Source organism: Metarhizium robertsii (assembly GCF_000187425.2).
Source record: "Metarhizium robertsii ARSEF 23 chromosome Unknown MAA_Scf_4, whole genome shotgun sequence".
NCBI lineage: Eukaryota > Fungi > Ascomycota > Sordariomycetes > Hypocreales > Clavicipitaceae > Metarhizium > Metarhizium robertsii.
This window is the reverse complement of record NW_011942182.1, coordinates 1,894,275-1,912,326: the sequence shown is the minus strand read 5'-3', so window position 1 is coordinate 1,912,326 and position 18,052 is coordinate 1,894,275. Positions and strand designations below refer to the sequence as shown.

Genomic DNA, 18,052 nt, shown 5'->3' with positions numbered 1-18,052 from the left:
GTGAAGACTACAAGGCTATTGTCCTTAGCGGGCTTAGTCCTGGTATCGTGTTGGAGTGCGCCGAAAGAGCCCTCAACTTTTGGGCTTATCAAAAGACGCAAGAGATCTGCTACCAACAGCACGTTTATGGGATTTTGACTGAGAAGCATTCGAAGCTAAAATCTCAACTCCATCAGACTGTTACGGAGGCAAATGCAGAGATTGCGCGACTACAGACAATAATTGATAGTAGGTTTAGGATATGACATGTGAGCCTCTCTAACCAGATCAGGCACAACCAAAGAACACGAGCGATTGTGCCGCAGAAACGAAGAGCTAGTTGTTGCTCATAGAGACAAGAGCCGGCGTCTTTTGCAAGTCCAGGAGTTATATCACAAAGCCAGAGCAGGTTCTGGAAACGGCACCCCGCCGAGGACGGTGGGAAACGCCGTTAATCCGACACCACAGTTTCAATGGCAGACACATGATCGCAATTGGTCTGACCCAAGGCCAGAGAAAGACCCTTATAATTGGCCGTTGGCCGGGGAAAGAATAAACCCAGAAGTAGTTGTGACTAAGACGAGGAGACACCTTAACTGTTCGAGCGAGGAACGACCAGTGCATCACATGGCATTGACGCGACAGAGTACATTGTCTCGTCGAGGCTGAACATATCAAAACCAGCCTCGGGATGTAGTTCAACATACCCGGGACCCTATTTTGCGGGAAGATGCTGGGGCAGGCTTGTCATTTTCACCTTTTACAGGCATTTCGCTACCGTGGAGATAGATCGCATTGTACGTAGTGGCAGTTCCCACTTAAGCATAGATAGATCGTGCATTACGTGAGATCACATGCCATTCTCGAGTAGGTAATGAAGTTCTCAGCGGCATTGTTGCATACACTTCATTTGTGCTTCATACGTCAAAGGCGACTAAACGATTCCACATAGCAGAGGAATCAGAAGTGACCTGCGGGCTTTTGAGAGACCCTCTTCCTTTCTGCTATACGATAGTGCTCGAGTAAGTTAGGTACCAAGGGCGGTGGCCTCTCACAGAGAGACCCAGGTGTGTGTTTTCAAGAAGATTTATTGCTGTGGCACAAGTTTCCACAAATTTTACATGCATAGTTATATGTACAATAATATTTCGTAATTGTCATTCACTACGAATACGGATGCAATCAAGTGGCATCCGTCACTCCAATCGACAACAGGCTGTAATCATGTCATATGGGTTGAAGCTGTTGGAATGGGTGAGTAGTCACGCGGAGACAACGATACGGACACTCTGATAGTGAAACCGTCACACGGGATCACAGCCTAGTACTAGTAGTAGCTGTATCAGGTATCAGGCCACGTAACGCGCACCGGACGGAATTAGATAATACGCACGGCGTTATGTGGAGCCGAAAGCCCCTTTTATCAGGGGCGCACTCAATCCTCTCCTTTGTAGGTTAGTACTCAAGACTTTGTATCAATACAGAGATTGTATCGTGCAACGCTAATTTGCCTTGCTTACGGTAACAGAGACAGTCCCCCAACCTGAAGATTGGGGGACAAGAAGCCGCATTGGTGTACGGAGTAATGGCTGATTGATGGGGGTTCCCTTCCGCTTGCACTTGACACCTTGTTTCGCTCGGGCTTCAATTTTCAAGGTTACCAAGGGCTTGCTTACTACCTAATCTTATATGGTACAAAAGGTCAACTAGCCATACAATTAGTTAGTCCTGACCTACTGCATCGATCTTAAGCCTCCATTTTTTTATACCTCTTTGGTACCAGATGGGGAGATTATTTCTATTTACGTAGGTGTTTTGGACGAAATCGTGACTAAAACACATTTTACCTTAGATCTACTTCCCCCCGACTGTATTGGATCACTAGAGCATAAATGGCTTCCAGGGTCAAGCTCCACATGTGCGAAATTGTGTATTAACTGTATTTGCACGGTGTGGCCACGTACTCCTAAGAGATCAATTCTCTGCCGCGATGACGACAGGCTTCAAGTCAGCGTCTTATTTTCCTCATACATTATCCTGTAATCACCATGTTGCATTCTTTTTTGCCCACAGGCCTCTCGCTCTAGACACAGTTTGCGATTGTGACTACAATATCTCGTCGCCGCCGTTCAAATTACGCCACCCACCGCGTTTCCTATGATCATTTCGTGGTTGTCTCGGCGCGTTTGCACATCGCAACTGTACGACCGCAACCACCGTATCCGCTGTCCGAATAATTCACGACCAAATTCACCAAATAGGAAGCACCGTTGCCGATTTACCGATTAAAAAAGGGCCTTCATAGCGGCAGCCCGCTCGCAGCGACCAACACTACAAAAGAAATAAAACGCTGTTGCCCAGATCAAAGTCGCGTAACACATCCCTGAGTACTGGTTTGCAACGTAAATTATGTCCTAATGGGCAAAAATTGTATGTCAAGTATCGTATCATAACCCGGGACTCCTAACCGACTCTATTGCAATTACTTGTCAACTAATATTTCGTCACTCTAGCTCAATATGGAGTTATTCTCGACGCCGGTTCGTCGGGAACTCGTCTTTATGTCTACAAATGGAAACACCCCATCTTAGCTAGTCAAAATGCCTCTTCTTTGGAATTGCGTATTTTGCCGAAGCTAAAGCTAAAAAAGAGCAAAAAGGTCCATCCTGGCGTTGCCACATTTGCGGAAGATGTGGCATCTATTGGCCCTAAGCATTTACAGTCTCTCATCAACATGGCCCTCAGTGAGGTGCCTTCTGAAAACGTTTCCAAGACCCCTATATTTTTAATGGCTACAGCAGGCGTTCGGCTTCTTCCAGAGCCCCAACAGGCATCACTTCTAAAGGGGGTCTGTAAATTTTTACAAATGAACACAAAATTCCACCTTCCTGATTGTGGCGAACGAGTACAGGTTATATCCGGAGAAACAGAAGGATTGTATGGCTGGATTGCAACAAATTACCTCTTAGGGGCTCTTGATCGACCGAAAGAACATGTTCACGGAAAGGGTCACCATACTTATGGCTTTCTGGACATGGGTGGTGCGTCAGCGCAGATTGCCTTCGCTCCCAATACGACTGAAGCCGAGCGCCATGCAAATGATTTAAAATTAGTTCGCATGCGACGTCTGGACGGGTCATCAGTTGAATATAAGGTCTTTACTGCGACATGGCTAGGATTTGGAGCCAACAAAGCCCGACATCGGTATATACAAAGTTTAGTGGAAAGCTATGCCGGTCCAGTCGATGAAATCCCGGACCCCTGTATGCCGAAGGGTCTTCGAAGTTATCTTGGGGAGAATTCAGGTCTCGGCAAATCTATCATCGGGAAAACTCTTGTTGGAACAGGCGCGTTTGATGAGTGTTTAAAGACAACGTATCCCCTGCTTCGCAAAGATGCGCCATGCGAAGATCATCCATGCCTCCTAAATGGTCAGCACGTTCCAGCAATAGATTTCGAAGTCAACCACTTCATTGGAGTGTCAGAGTACTGGCATACTACCCACGGCGTTTTTGGCAAGGAGCAACAGGCGTACGATCTCGCAAGTTATCAGCAGAAAGTTCTTGCTTTCTGTAGCCGCGAATGGGCTTCAATAGAAAGCGACATAGTCAAACGGAAGAAATCTGCAGCACAGAAGATTCAAGACGCACAGGAAGCCTGTTTTAAAGCATCTTGGCTAATAAATGTTCTATACGAAGGGATTGGAATCCCTCGACTTGGCTTGGGACTTTCATCTAGACCCAGTTTCAATACAACATACGACAAGCCGGGGAATGGCAGGCAGGACCTCCTCAACTCGTTCCAACCAATTGATACCGTGGAAGGTGTGGAAGTGAGTTGGACCCTAGGAAAGATGGTTCTTTATGCGTCGGGCCAAATATCACCTCATCTCTCGTCATTGCCCGTTGGGTTTGGAAGCAATGTAGCTTCGAAGACACCCTCCGATTTTGAGCACGCAGGATCTTTACCTTTGACGTCGGACTCGTATTTCGATAGTGAAGACAGTGATATCGACAACGACAACACTTTCGAAAACCAGACCTTGTATTCTATCCTGGCTTTGATGTTTGTCGCTTTATTAGTCGTATTCTTTCTTCAACGGCCTGATAGAAGTCGTCGAATACAGAACATTTGGCGGCGACGCCAATCCAGTCGCAAACCACGGAGCGGACTTAGCTTGACGAATAAAATATTTGGTCGAGGCACGGCAAATTATGAAAGAATCTTAGAACAAGGCGAGGCTACTCGATATGAGCTAGACGACTACTCCGAGGGTATCATCGGCTCTGACAGCAGTGACGGATCCCATGCAAATAGATATCACGGGCCAGGTGTCCCTAAAGTCGTCTTGGGTCGCCTTGAGGAGGGTCAACAACCATCAGTAATGGATCGAACTGGACTAGTCCTTCGAACGGAAAGTAGGGAACGATTGGCACCAAATCTCCAAATGTTAAACGCTGGTAGGAGAAGCAGAGCGACCAGCCCGACCCGATTGAAAAGCCCGCTTATGACTCCAACACAGGCTGAGTAGCAATGATAATATCTGATAGAAGAGACTTAGGTACAAATTGCTTATGGAATTTGGTGCGCTTGGTGTCACTTGGTCATTGACATTAGCTATGAGCACGTTCGCTGTTTTCTTCGTAACGCTGAACCATTCATCCCTATTAAACTCACAACCAACAATCCTCCTCCCCGGGGGCCGAATTGACCTTGTGCCGTTCTGGATCAAATTACACGAAGGCTTCGTCCGAAAACGGATTGTAGCAACTGTCAGGGGATCGTAGAAAGTTACGAGCGACTTTCAAATTGAAAATTCTATAGGTATCTTTATCAAATGACATTTTCAAGTGCTTTGCTAAATTTATTCTTGTGGCTTCGCAAGAAAGTTGGGGTCGTTGCGAATTCGACTTTCGAATTTTCGCCACCAGTCGTCAAATGCCCGGAGAGGGACAACCTCTACACCCCCAGGACCTATCGGCTGGGTGTAGCCTGCCAAAGAATTATATGCGTTTTGTATTATACGTTGGGCAAGGAGAGAAGTAGGCATCTGCGCCGTGTTGGAATTTGACGCCGAGCTGTTTGCTGTCTTGTCGGCCGACAGCTGTTCCAAACGTTGGCCGACAGACTCTGCCGATTCAATAGAAACCCCAATCACGATGCCGTCATTTTCTGCATTGCTATGGTTTTGGCTAGGGTTCGAGTTGATCTTAAACAGCGCGCTTTCTTTCCCAGACCCTATTCCTCCAAGAAATTTGAAGTTTGGTGTGCCTCCCAACTCAGCTGCCATGGCAACGTCCTTGGCAGTGGCAAGATAGATTGCAGCAGCGGTATTATCGGGAAGCTGAACATTCGGTAGCAAGATTACCATAACATGAGAAAAAGACTTGGTGTTTGGCAGTGTGTAAAGAAACGACGTAGGAGAAGGTGTGGATGTAGGATCAGTGATTAGCTGTTGCCCGGTTGGTATAACTCCAAACATGAGGCCGGACATTGCTGAGTGAATGGTTGGTTCTGTTGACGTTTGGGTGATCAAGGTTCTCCTTTCATTCAACGGCTGTATCTTGTTCTCTTGGGTCAGCTAATGTCGAGTCTTTGGACTGAAGATGGTGATTTTGCCCGAATACACGAAAAATTCCGCTTACCGTCACGCGGGGTAGCTAGCAATCTTTAACCGACGACGACGAGTAGTAGTAGTGGCTCGACAAGCAGACAAAGAGAAATAAAATAAGAACCACACCCACCTTATATTATGAAGATATGAGATTGATGGCGGCCAAGGCTTTTCCGCTATTTCTCTGCTTTTTCGCCTATTAGGAACACGGTTCCAGCTGGTGAGGGACGGGAGCGTCGTGTGCGAATATTTGGCGTGCGCCAATCGGCATTCGCGGGTAGGCTCTTCTCACTGGATCACTCCAACGAGCCACCCCACCTTCGGTGCTTTTCGTCAGACTCATAATCCTCAACGTCTTTTCACGACATCACGACGGACGCCCAGTCCATTGAGTCATTACATGTTGAATCAATTCCTTCGACCTAAGTCTCATCGCTCGAAATGAAGTCAAATCTAGACCTCGTTCATAATACGGATAAGTGAGGCTTGCGAATCATCCCAATATATTTTGCTATTTGTCCTCCACAATTTTCAAATCGTTCTTCCACACTTCGACGGGCAGACGAATCTAAACTTAGAAAAAAGAACTAACAATGCCGTAGGTTCCCCTATCCCCCTTATGCTACCGGATCCTCTACACTGTTTGATGTGCCAAACGGCATTTATACCTTTGTTTGGAGGGATGCAAACGGTATTTACCCAGTCGGATACGTGCTTGATCGCGTCGTGGCAGAGTTGACAACCGTGCCTGATGATGTGAGGGGTGTAATGGAAGTCAACCACATCAAGAAGACGCTATCACTCTTTCAATTACCCTCAGAGCCCGAGCGTACGGCAATGGCAGCAAGTCTATCTGCGCATTGGCGAGATCACCGGACTTTCAAGCTGCTCAGGGGCTGGCGAGGGGAGCTCTGGCCCGTCTATGGGCGAAATGGCGAACTCCTTTTCAGCATGGAGCGCGCTGCTATTGGCTTACTCGGAACTATGAGATATGGAGTTCACTTGACCGCATATGTGGTTGAACCTTCTGCACCACATGGTATGCTAATATGGGTCCCAAAGCGAGCAGCAAACAAATCAACATTTCCTGGGATGCTTGATAACACTGTTGCTGGCGGGCTAATGACAGGCGAGACGCCTTTTGAGTGCATCATTCGTGAGGCGGATGAAGAAGCCAGTCTCATAGAAGACGTGGTTCGTCCGAATGCAGAAGAAGTCGGCACGGTTACGTACATATATGTCACCGATGAAAAGAACTTTGGTCAAGCTGATTTTATTTATCCGGAGTGCCAGTGGGTATATGACCTGAAACTACCTGCGAGGGTAATCCCGCAACCAAAGGACGGCGAAGTCGAAGAATTCAAGCTCTGCGACGTAAACCAAGTCAAGAGGGACCTGGCTTGTGGCAAGTTCAAGGACAACTGCGCCGTAGTCATGCTGGACTTCTTTATTCGCCATGGCATCCTGATGGAAGACGAGGAGCCACACCTAAGTACCATCCAGTCACGAATGCATCGTAAACTGCCTTTCCCAGGGCCACATCAAGAAGGGTGGCCAAGAACGTGACAAATTTGGTGATCAGTGGGCGCTTTTCATCTTTTTGCACCCAGTGGTTTCAAGTATTACTGCAGTTGTCATAGAAAAATTTACCAAAAAGGGGTGTCATTTTTTGCCGCCGTTAAACATGCATCGTTAAGGCGAAGTTCCCCTTTTAAAAGATGTGAATCGGTATCCTAGGCTGAATGTCATGGTATGCACCATTGGATAAATGTCGAGTGTCTGTTCGGTTACTTCTTGATCAAAAGATAGACGTTGTCAACTCGTAGAGGCGTGAGCTTTTTAACGGGTCCTTGCAAGGACATGAGGAGGCCTCCAAATGATACGTATGCATTGCTAATTGTCCGGCCGATGATTAGCGATGAATTATCGAGAACAAGCGGAGGCTCTGAGGAAGCGCCGAATATAGCTAGGATCGTGGCCATTTGACTCAATAGGTAAAGGAGAGAAAATGTAAAGGACGTCCAAGTACGTACATGGTATTGCCATCATATGTCTCTTCAAATTTGTAAATTTTGCCATAGCAAACATAGTCGTACAAATCAGCCAACGTAGCTGGGGCGTCCCCTCCCTTGCCGACATCTCGCCAACCCTTATCGTCCTCCTTGCTGCCGTCTGGTGATAATGTTGTGGATAGGACAACATGTAGGGAATCGGACCTTGCGCAAGGGAAGAGTTCGATGTTGATATCAAGCACCATCACAGTTTGCGAGTCGGCCGATGTACAGGAAATGCGGGCAACACGATCGTATTTGGATTGATCATATTCGGTGACCGTAAAGCTCTCCTCAAACAGGGTTGCGTCGCCACCGCCGCCGGACATGTTGACTGGGATGCGCTAGGGATCACAATATGAGGCACTTTGTATTTGTTTTCTCGGCAATATTTCTTTACAGCTGCATTAAAAAAAGTCGAGCTAGTAGAATAACTGTTATAGGCATATCTTTCAACCGGGGCATAGGTCGCCCTTCCCGCTCCTTCAAGCAGGACCCACATTCCTCTAAGTAGTCTGAAGTTTAGTCGACTGCAGCGACCAGTGACATTTCTTGAGCAATTTATCAGCGTACATATACATGTAACCTGCACTCTCCAGCACCGAGAATTCTGTTTTGGCAGATTCTATTCTAATTCGTTTCTAAACATTTCATTTTCATGCCTGCCCGTCTGCAGACTTCTTTTCCTTCCGTTTCCCATTCATTTGTCCTGTTGAACTTGCCTTGAAAACTAGGTCTTCCAACTTGGATTATTTGTGCCTGCGCAGTTCAGAAGACGCAGTTGTCATGTCGTTCCGCAAAAGAAATACTGTCATTCATGCGCCGATGCCGTCGTCACCATCCCAGACTGACAACAGAGAGACACTCCCCGGCACTCGTCCATCACCATTAGATGGTCGCTTGACCACGTCAACTGGTACATCTTCGTTGGATCAGCTGCTGGCTGGTCATGCGGGATTGCCACTTGGAAGTTCTCTGTTGATTGAAGAATCCGGAACGACGGACTTTGGAGGTGTTTTGCTTCGCTATTTTGCTGGAGAAGGCCTAGTTCAGGGACATCAAGTTCACGTTCTCGGCGTTGGAGAAGCCTGGCGCCGAGAGCTTCCCGGTCTAGTTCAAGCAAAGGAACAGCCGCCTCATACACAAAGTTCTCCATCCGCAAGTAAAATGAAGATAGCATGGAGGTATGAGACCCTGGGTAGCCAGTCAAATAGTAAAGGTACAAGCACCACGCAGCCTCCACAGTTTTGCAATTACAACATTAACAACAGAAACCAGGTCTTGACGCACAACGTGAAGCTGCACTTTCCAAAAGTTCTAGCACTTTTTGTCACTCGTTTGACCTTTCGAAGAGGCTGGGAGCAGACTGCGTGCGCGGCCGGCTTCTGACATATCCCACCCGAGACACTGCTAAACTCGGATCCCAATCTATTTTCCCAAATTTCATATCTGAGCTTCGCTCGAATCTGAAGGCCTCGTCTTTGGTACATCGAGTCATCATACCCAATTTGCTTTCCCCCGCCGCGTACCCCGCCACAGCATGCAAACCGGATGAGGTTTTGCGGTTTTTACACAGTCTGCAAAGTTTGCTACGGCAGTTCCCGTCCCAACTTGCTACGGTAGTTTCGCTGCCCATATCTCTTCATCCACGACATTCCGGACTTTGCAAGTGGATGGAGCTTTTGTTTGATGGTGTTGTTGAACTCGTACCTCTGAAACAGCTGACGTACGCGAAGGAAATTAGGGCGGAGGAAAGCAAAGCTCAAGGCTTGGTTCGTGTTCATAAATTGCCGATATTTCATGAAAAGGGTGGTGGGATGGAAGGGTGCTGGAAGAGAGAAGACATGTCATTTCGGCTCAGTGCTTCAAATGGACTAGTTATAATGCCTTTTAGCCTACCTCCTGTCGGCCTTGACGAAGAATCGAGGTCGTCATCACACTCGGAACAGTCCAAAAAACAAGACCTGAATTTCTGAAGGCGAATATGGTACTTCGAAGCTGGGCTGCCCCAGTTGCAGCATAGGTGCTCAATTTGCCGATATGCGATTTTAGCCCCGTTATCAGTATTGACCCACACGAGCCATGCCTACTTAATCAAGTCGGTCTAAATTTTCATGCACGCCCTCAGATTTTCTTGTTCTTATTCCTTTGTGCCATTGCAACGCATTCTGGTATGTACACTACGTTCCCTTGCTCCCGATTCACCTCTGGCGGCCCAAATTTGCATCATGATTATAATTCTGAATATCTGTCAATCCACTGAAATCCTGTGACGACACATTCAACATTACGAAGACGACTTATGATTCTCCAATGCCCTTACCACGTCAACCCTTGCGCTCGAGAAATCCTAGGATATGTGGCCCTGAGCTAACTCAAACACAATGACCACAGAACCTATGATTTCGACAAGCGATCACGCAGAGATCGGCCCGAACAAGGTCAGAATTTCGAAAATTGCTGGACGATATCTAGTATTCGACCCTGACGCAGCTTCTCTCCTCCGGAGACAAGAAAACACTGCTGGTACTTTGGTTGGGACAACACCACAGCAACCAACTCAAAATCTTTTTTTGGGATTGCCCGTGGAGCTGCGACCTGAGGAAGCGTATATCCTTGCACGAAAAGGATCAGCATACATCGTAGACGACGTGGCTGCTCACGGCATTGCCCTGAACTCCGCTAACAAAGAGGCGCGGGCGTTGTATATAGACCATCTGCGGCAGAGCAAAAAGACCGTGCAGCATGCGTTAGCGGAGCATGCCGCCTCACGAGCGGCACCCACAACTGCTCGTCAGAAACAAAACAAAGCTGGCATTAGCTGCCCATCTACCATGGGTATTGACAGCCATACTGTAGCCAGTGATATCATCACCTATCCTGACGACAACCACCAAGTCAGCACCGTAGGACTTCTATCTTTAACTCCTGTATCCAGCATCTCTCTATTGCCCCGAAACACACTTAGACCGTCTGACATGGAATCGGAGCCTGCGGCCTCGCTGTGCGGGTTTCTTCAGGAGAGAGGCTACTATATGACGCCCGGGTTGAGATTTGGTGCTCACCATAGCGTTTATCCTGGTGACCCGCTGCGCTTCCATGCACACTTCATGGCAAATGAGTACGAATGGGATGAGCACATAGCTATTTTGGACATTGTTGGAGGTGGACGCCTAGCAACAGCCGTGAAGAAGGCCTTTTTGCTGGGCGGGCAAGAGCCAGCGTGTGACTCACGCCCAAGTTCGATCCATACATACAGCGTCGAGTGGGCGGCCATGTAACAAAGAGTTGAACGCATAGGAACCAATTTGCACCGTCGTTGCGCATTTCTCAATGAAAGCAAAATTAATAAGAAGACACGATCTAGTGAGAACTATGAACCACAATCACTCGTGTAGCTGCAAGGCTGTCATGCGGCTATGGTACGAAAATTCGGCTGAAGCTCATCACATCCCTCCGGCAGCATACACATTTATCAAAGTTGTTCATTGCCAGTGACACGCGACAGTCGTCACAGAGACTAAAGCAGCGACAAGGCCAAACGACGATTGTTCGTACGGAACTCTGACAAACAACACACGGCAGGTTTGCTGCTTCCTCGGTAGCCAAATCCGTACGCTGAATCGTGTCAGTGTCGCGGGAGTGGAACTCGTTCTGATTGCGACGTGATAGGAGAATTTGCTCCAAGAGATGTTCCTCATCTTCGGGGCTCAATTTCACGTTGCGACTATCCGAAGATCTGTAACCTCCGGTGGCAGTCATGCCGGGCCGTAGAAGAACACGACTCCGTCGGAGATGATCCTGGCGCCTAAAGCTTGACCTCGTCATTACTGTATCATACTGCAGGTGTGCAGAGAGGATGTGGGCTTCTTCTCGTTCTTCTGCAGTCTCCGGGTTTAGGAGTCGTGCTAAATTATTCGTGTCCAAGATTGTATCCGCAGGCGGCGTGGTTTCCCAGCTTCGCGTCAGTGATAGCCCTGAGGGTGCTTCTGTATTATCTTCTTCCGATCCCCAGCCGTCATCTGAACCATCTTCGTCGACTGGCGTTGTCGGGATGGATATGGCGGAAGTTGTGTCCCAGCTGTCCTCGTCGTCTGGCTTGTATTCACCACTTTCGTCATTTGAACTCCACCAGCCTCCAGTCAACCAATACTTATATAGGTCTGCATCCAGACTGTCTTCATCCTGACTAGCATTGAATCGCCTGAATTCAGTCTCGACATCGAAGCCTTCCGTTGGAGGAATTGATCTTTGGCCGGTGATTGAACGTCCAGAAGCATCCGATGTGATGCCCTGTCTCCTTCCGGACACCCTGTCCTTGTCACCCATACTAAGCTTCTGGCGTCTAGCCAGCCAAAGGAGCCAAGCCGGTTGACTCCTTATTCGAATCCTTCCTAACCCCCAAAGTGCCGCTAGGGCACTTGTGCGAACCATTAACTTGCCTGTGCTCAGTAAAAATTCCACAGCCATGAACCACCTTGAGCTTCTTTCAGTCGCCCCAGTGCCTGTCCGAATGGCCCTGTCACTTCGCCCTCTGGATATTCTCTGGGCAGCACGTTCGCGGCCATAGCCGCTTGTCGCAGCCACGGTACAATCTTTTACTGGAACGAGCCCGATAGTGCCAATCTGGTCATACTGGGAGTTAGGCATCCCAATTCCAATTGCTTGCCTTTGTATTTCCTCTACCTCTCGGAAGCGCGCCTCTTCTAGCCAGGTGCGATGTTGTAGAGTGACACCACGGTCTTCATTGAGGTATACAGCTTCACTTGCCATACTGATGGCAGCAAACCCGGTTCGAAGAAGTGCTGTATAAAAATCCATGTCTCTCGTTATGCGAATTTCTGAAAGAGAGATATTTGCTTGCATGTTTTCATGAGCATGTGCTAGCCTTTGACGAAGGGTCGCTGAACGACTGTCGCTGGTAGACAACGGCGGAGCTAGAGCAGACAGGATGAGGGCTAGTCCGTATATTAGAAGACAGACCGCAATACCAGACAGTACTAGAACATGAGGAACAAATCCAACGATGCACACAGTTGGAAATCTTAACATGCTTTGTGCCAAAGGATTTCCCAGTTCAAATTCGAAAGCGCTCCAGACGATTGTACCCATGAAACAGAGGCCCCAAAACCCTGTATTCACGAGTCTGTATTTTGACTGGGCATCAAATACTCCCAACATGTGACTGGACAGATGAGTCATGGACGACAGAAATGCAATAAATAAGACTTCTGGAGGCGTGTTAACCTTGCTGAGGACCGCAGACCGCGTCAGAGAAGTTGATGCTGATAAACCAGATACTGGCGGGTTCAAATTCTGATGGATCCGAGGCAAAGACCCCCAGCCAAGCTGATTATTGACGGCCGCATCTGCCTCTGCGAAGGCAAGTGATTGCTCAAACAGCGTCATTCCGGTTTCCACTGAGAGCGGGCGGCCTTGGACGGCACATGATAGCGTCTCGATAAAGTGACTAAGACATAATACACCGAATAGAGGCCATAGTAGATTCAAAGACCCGCGTAGATTTTGAGCATCCGAGTCGTCGCCCTTGGGAACCATGCCAGCAGCTTCACATGATTCTCTATCACCAACGCCGAGAAGTAAGCTAGAGCTCAGTTTATTCAGGAATGCACTCGGATGTGCAAATGCCAAATCAGACGTTTTGTTTGTATCCCCCCACCGAAGTTGGTTAAATATTGGTGACGTCTGGCATTGGATAGACCGGAGAAGATGGAGTGATTGTGAAGCAAGAAGAATGATCGGCAGGACCCTGAGAAGTAGCCTAGTACGCCAGTAGAGCCGCAATCGCCTTCTGGTAGCTGCAAATATATGTGTACGGTTGAGGATTATAGCCATGGCGATAGTTGACACTGCCCACTTACTGGTAACGTAACCAAATACACTGCCCAAGCCTCGCGCGCCATCAAGGGACAGTCGTGTAGCTTGTGTGTCTGCATTTGCATCTCCGATGGATGGGTCAATCCTTGCTTTCAAAGGGGTACTAATATCAGGTTCCAGCAAGTTTCGCAAGTGCAGCTCTGAGGACATGGCTCCATCCGATGGCGATGTCAGTCGTCCCGTCGAACCACCTGTGGTGTCTGACAAGGCTATGTAGGATCCAAGTTTCATGAAAATCCGTGGACCGACCCACAAGAAGTCTTCTAGAAACGCCGCATTTCGCGTCACGTTGATGGCCCAGGCGGTGATGTTGTGCCAACTTGAACCCGCAGCTGTCTGGAGATTTACCAAAGGTTGGGCCATGTGAGGAGCAAAGTCATTGGCAGCGTGAAGCCGTTGGTCCATGGCACATCCAGTAGCCACTGAGCGTTTCTGGAAGTTCACGCCTGATTCTATGTCCTGATGTGGACAAAACCAGGCATAGAGTAGCGTTGTCCTCCTATCGAGTCCGATGGAGTCGGGTTCTCGGAATAAGCTCGCTGCCAAATGCGATGATGATGGATGGTGTGTGGTGCTGTACACTTGTTGAAATACCTGATACCACAGCACGCCCCAGCGCGGCAAAGAGACACTAGCAATATGACGTAAGTGTATTATTGATTAGTTCGCTATCGCCGGAGAAAGGATGCTGACGATGGTCGTATTAGCGATCGCTCACCAAGAAGGATTTGAAGCCGGCTGAAGTTGGACGACTTGATTCTTGGTTCCAAAGAGCACTTGAGTAATCCACTTTGGGTGGACCCAACGGCCATGGTCGTTGGGTGGGACAGGAGGTAACTGCCCCCTAAGTACCTAGGTACTCAGGTAGCACTTGAGGTAAGTACAAGTAGGCAGGTAGTACATATGTAATGCCTACGTGCGCAGCCCCTGGCTCTGGTGACGATATAAGTATCGAAAGACAGATCTTACATTATTATGAATTATTAAATTATTTAATAAAAAAATAAAGTAAAGTAAAGTAAAGTAAAAGGCTAGATAGTCATACGAGACCACTCATAACACTATGATTGAGCCGTACCAGGTTACAGGACTGTAACGTGCCTCGAGGAAAACACAGAACGCACCGCGATGCGTCAAACACACTAGCCAAATATTAAATAAAAACTTCAATAGGTTATCTTGTCACAACTGATAAGATGGTGATAGTCACCAAAAAAAAAAAAAAAAAACCTCCAATGAACGTACTTGAGTACCCAGACTTTAGCCACATTGGCAGGGCTAAAACTTAGGCAATAGGTACAAAGTATGTAGTTGGTGTGAGCACGTTGGACTTGAATGAGCCCGGTGTCAACCATACCATCTAGACCCATGGGCAGTTTGAATGACATTTCATTTAACGGGTGAAGCTGTTGATGAGATGACACGACCTGGCTACTTGCATTAATTCCTCCGGGGTAGTCGCTACTCTTGAACTACCCAGGTAGATAGCACCATGGCAGCCATTACCACAGTCGACTCAAATGCTCCTTGATCAGGACGATACCAGTGGAACAGTGGTGAGCAGACGTAAATCTAGAACTTCCCCGAAGACGCAATGTGAAATTTGCAAGCTTTTGCCGAATAAAGGCCCAGCCTTGGTTGATCACATGAAGCTTAGATAGCCTATATCCTACTTCCTATTTGACTGGCGAGCGCATGACGTGGATAAAACATAAATTAACAATCGAGTGGGTAGAGGTGAAGAAATGCAGGCGGTGGCGGCTACCTCAAACACGTATGCGGCTTCAAATGATAAAGGTACCTGGGTACGCAGCATACCACTGTTCAATCTGTGGGACACGCCATAAAGTAGCTCCGTATCTCAGTCTTAGCCGAGGTCTCATCTCCTTTTTTATGTCTGCTTAAGTAAGTAATAAAAGTTACAATTATACATATGCTCAAGGCCGCAATAGGGCCCTAGATTGTCAGCAACATGTGTGCTGACAGATGAAATTGTCAGCCAGCACCTAACAATAGACACCGACGACAAGACCGATAGGTTCCACTTCGCCCAGCTCATCCTTTGAGAAATGGAAATGACTATCATGGCTGCTCGTCATCACCGGCCTTGACAAAATATGTATGTTGGAGTCAAAAGGTATATGTCCTGCCTAGACCTTACACGTCCGCTACCTCGCCATAGCTCGTCAGCAACCGCTTATACCAACAGACAAACTACATGCACCCGCAGTTATTCTACCCATTGCATACCCGAGGAGCGCCTCTTGTAATTTTGCGAATAGCGTTCCCCCTTTTCGAGAGTCGGCTTTGGCACAACTTGCCGGCGGCCGGACAGTCATCGAAGGCGTGGCGGCAATGAAGAAGCTTGAATTTAAGCTAACAGAGCCGCTTCGTTAAGAGACACCGATATTGCTTTTCCGGCTCCCTTGCTCGCAAGAACTGCCCTGCCAACCAAAGATCGGTATGTTGCAAGGTGAGAGCCACATGAAGACCCCTTGTACCAGAGATTCGTAATTTCGTCTCGAGCTGGCAAATATGCCACACAACAAGCAGCTAAAATAGTCTTGTGCTCGGAGACAGAAGGGTCCATGACTAATACTGGCTCTTTCCCAATGCCTTCGTCTTGTACAAGTGCGGCAACCCCCCCTGCAGCAACATCAACGCTATCGATTCCAGCATCGGCAATCGCAGCAGAAGCAACAGTGATGCATCCGCTGAGTATAGACATGGTGTTCCACTCCTCATGGCCTTCATCGATGGTTGTCTGGCGGCTCACGTCACCTTCCACAATAGTTACAACCACCTCGACACCGCTTTTTGGCCAGCGATCCGCAATAACAGCGCCGCGCAAGGCAGTTTCTAAATGTATACTCAAATCTCGCTCACTGGCATCTCTGAGGTAGCCTTTGCGCTGTCGTGTAGCAAAAGGCGCATATTTGACATGGGTTGATATAACCATATGAGGAGAGAACGGTGCTGATCGAGGGAGTGATCGAGGTCCATGCACGGTGCAGGTAAACTTCATGCCAAATCCACTCCCAGTACTTTGATCTATTTCCAAGTAGGCGGAGCCCGATGCTGATGGTGTTACACCAGTCTTCAGGTCTGTTACATGAGTTAGATGTGACCAGATGAACGCGATCGGAGACTGGCTTACAAAATGGTCGGACATCATTATTATTCCTGGTGCGAACTGGCTTGATTATTAAATCCTCATCGTAGACAGGAGGGTTAGTAGGACCTCCTGGCCCGTTAATTCGTCGCCGATCAGACATTGCTCGGCGAGGTGTATTTACTTTTACAAGAGCTGTGTTGGCGGGCGTAAAATCCACCCAAATCGTTATGCAAGTAGTGGGGAGCGATATGAAATTAGTGGTGCGACTGATCCCACTTGTTTTGGCTTTAAGGGTAACTCCATTATCCACATCTCTTTATTAAGGACCCGCAAGAGTTAGGCCTTCAATTTTTTCTTCCTTGACAAACATCTTCACCGGACACTAAAGTATGCTGTCTGTTGCCCTGCAATCAAATATGAAAAATAGTGAGTGATTTGCTACCTTTTCCTGCAGCCACTGTCTTTTATTCTTCACATACAACTCATATGAAGATATCACACACCACTGTTCCCGCGACTCCTGAGCGATTGAACAAGCATGCACTACCATCTGATGAAGTGTGTTGCCAAACAATGTGTGCAGCATGTACCTACCTGAAGATCTACTAATCCAGAGATACTGCAGATACACCAAGGCGAGGATTGCTACATGAAGTAGCCTAGAGAAGTAATGTCACCGAGTAAGTTAATCAGAGTGCAATTATAGCCAAACCCTCCTTGCATGATGAGACTTATTTTCATCCAGTTCTGCTACTGAACTAAAGTGATGACTCCTAAATACCATACCAAGATCTCTGATACCAACTAGCATTTCACACCTGCGTGCTTCACTGATACTGTCTTCTGCATAACATGGCTAATTTGCGCATGAAGCCGCAGTGCAACGTCACTGTTTCTTTCAAACTTGCTTAGGTCCAGCACTTTGTACAACCGATTCGCGCAACAAGACGCACTGTACCGCCCGAGGTGTCAAGGTACACATGCCCTATTCTCTGTTTCTCCGTTAAGACTGCGTAGCATGGGCAGATGATGACACAAGTTCTATCCATTCAACTACCTCATCTTTACCGAGTTATTCTCCCGCACTTGAGCTTCTCTGTCTGGGACGCTATGAAAGTTGTGGAGTTGTCACTCGACGTTATTTAACTTTAGTGCCTCTCCCTATTCGTGGCCCGTTCTGGTTCGCTGGTATGGAAGGGCCGGTGAAGATGACTGAGTAAACTGGCTTGTCTGACGAATCGTCTCAAGAACTGCTCTATATCATGGTATCCTGTTAGATGGCGATTTCTAATTGAATCTCGCAGCAGTTATCCAACAAAGCGGGTCACACTACAGAGTCGAGCTGCGGTACATAAGACTGCAGCATTATTAAGGTGAGTATCTTCAATATTTCCA

The 18,052-nt window shown here is 47.8% G+C and overlaps 8 protein-coding genes across 8 annotated transcripts; 4 read left to right on the top strand and 4 right to left on the bottom strand.

Moving 5' to 3' along the window:
* Positions 1–2,713: 2,713 nt before the first annotated feature.
* On the top strand, positions 2,714–4,510 carry MAA_02713 (Nucleoside phosphatase GDA1/CD39; the record flags this gene model as incomplete). Its single annotated transcript, XM_007820711.2, has 1 exon — positions 2,714–4,510. One exon carries the CDS (start codon positions 2,714–2,716, stop codon positions 4,508–4,510), a length of 1,797 nt encoding a protein of 598 aa, XP_007818902.2.
* Positions 4,511–4,843: 333 nt separating this feature from the next.
* On the bottom strand, positions 4,844–5,473 carry MAA_02712 (uncharacterized protein; the record flags this gene model as incomplete). The annotated part of the gene is made up of 1 exon (XM_007820710.1): positions 4,844–5,473. The coding sequence occupies one exon, from the start codon at positions 5,471–5,473 to the stop codon at positions 4,844–4,846; it is 630 nt and encodes a 209-aa protein (XP_007818901.1).
* Positions 5,474–6,034: 561 nt separating this feature from the next.
* On the top strand, positions 6,035–7,159 carry MAA_02711 (thiamine pyrophosphokinase-related protein; the record flags this gene model as incomplete). The annotated part of the gene is made up of 2 exons (XM_007820709.1): positions 6,035–6,072; positions 6,196–7,159. 2 exons carry the CDS (start codon positions 6,035–6,037, stop codon positions 7,157–7,159), a joined length of 1,002 nt encoding a protein of 333 aa, XP_007818900.1.
* Positions 7,160–7,380: 221 nt separating this feature from the next.
* MAA_02710 (UDP-glucose 4-epimerase Gal10) lies at positions 7,381–7,973 on the bottom strand (the record flags this gene model as incomplete). Its single annotated transcript, XM_007820708.2, has 2 exons — positions 7,381–7,486; positions 7,627–7,973. 2 exons carry the CDS (start codon positions 7,971–7,973, stop codon positions 7,381–7,383), a joined length of 453 nt encoding a protein of 150 aa, XP_007818899.2.
* A 457-nt stretch (positions 7,974–8,430) lies between these two features.
* On the top strand, positions 8,431–9,620 carry MAA_11091 (Ethyl tert-butyl ether degradation EthD; the record flags this gene model as incomplete). The annotated part of the gene is made up of 2 exons (XM_011413057.1): positions 8,431–8,922; positions 8,997–9,620. The coding sequence occupies 2 exons, from the start codon at positions 8,431–8,433 to the stop codon at positions 9,618–9,620; spliced, it is 1,116 nt and encodes a 371-aa protein (XP_011411359.1).
* A 408-nt stretch (positions 9,621–10,028) lies between these two features.
* Positions 10,029–10,925, top strand: MAA_02709 (tRNA-splicing endonuclease subunit sen34; the record flags this gene model as incomplete). Its single annotated transcript, XM_007820707.1, has 1 exon — positions 10,029–10,925. One exon carries the CDS (start codon positions 10,029–10,031, stop codon positions 10,923–10,925), a length of 897 nt encoding a protein of 298 aa, XP_007818898.1.
* Positions 10,926–11,061: 136 nt separating this feature from the next.
* MAA_02708 (uncharacterized protein) lies at positions 11,062–13,947 on the bottom strand (the record flags this gene model as incomplete). Its single annotated transcript, XM_007820706.2, has 1 exon — positions 11,062–13,947. The coding sequence occupies one exon, from the start codon at positions 13,945–13,947 to the stop codon at positions 11,062–11,064; it is 2,886 nt and encodes a 961-aa protein (XP_007818897.2).
* Positions 13,948–15,913: 1,966 nt separating this feature from the next.
* MAA_02707 (3' exoribonuclease) lies at positions 15,914–16,817 on the bottom strand (the record flags this gene model as incomplete). The annotated part of the gene is made up of 2 exons (XM_007820705.1): positions 15,914–16,647; positions 16,700–16,817. 2 exons carry the CDS (start codon positions 16,815–16,817, stop codon positions 15,914–15,916), a joined length of 852 nt encoding a protein of 283 aa, XP_007818896.1.
* Between the last annotated feature and the right edge of the window lie 1,235 nt (positions 16,818–18,052).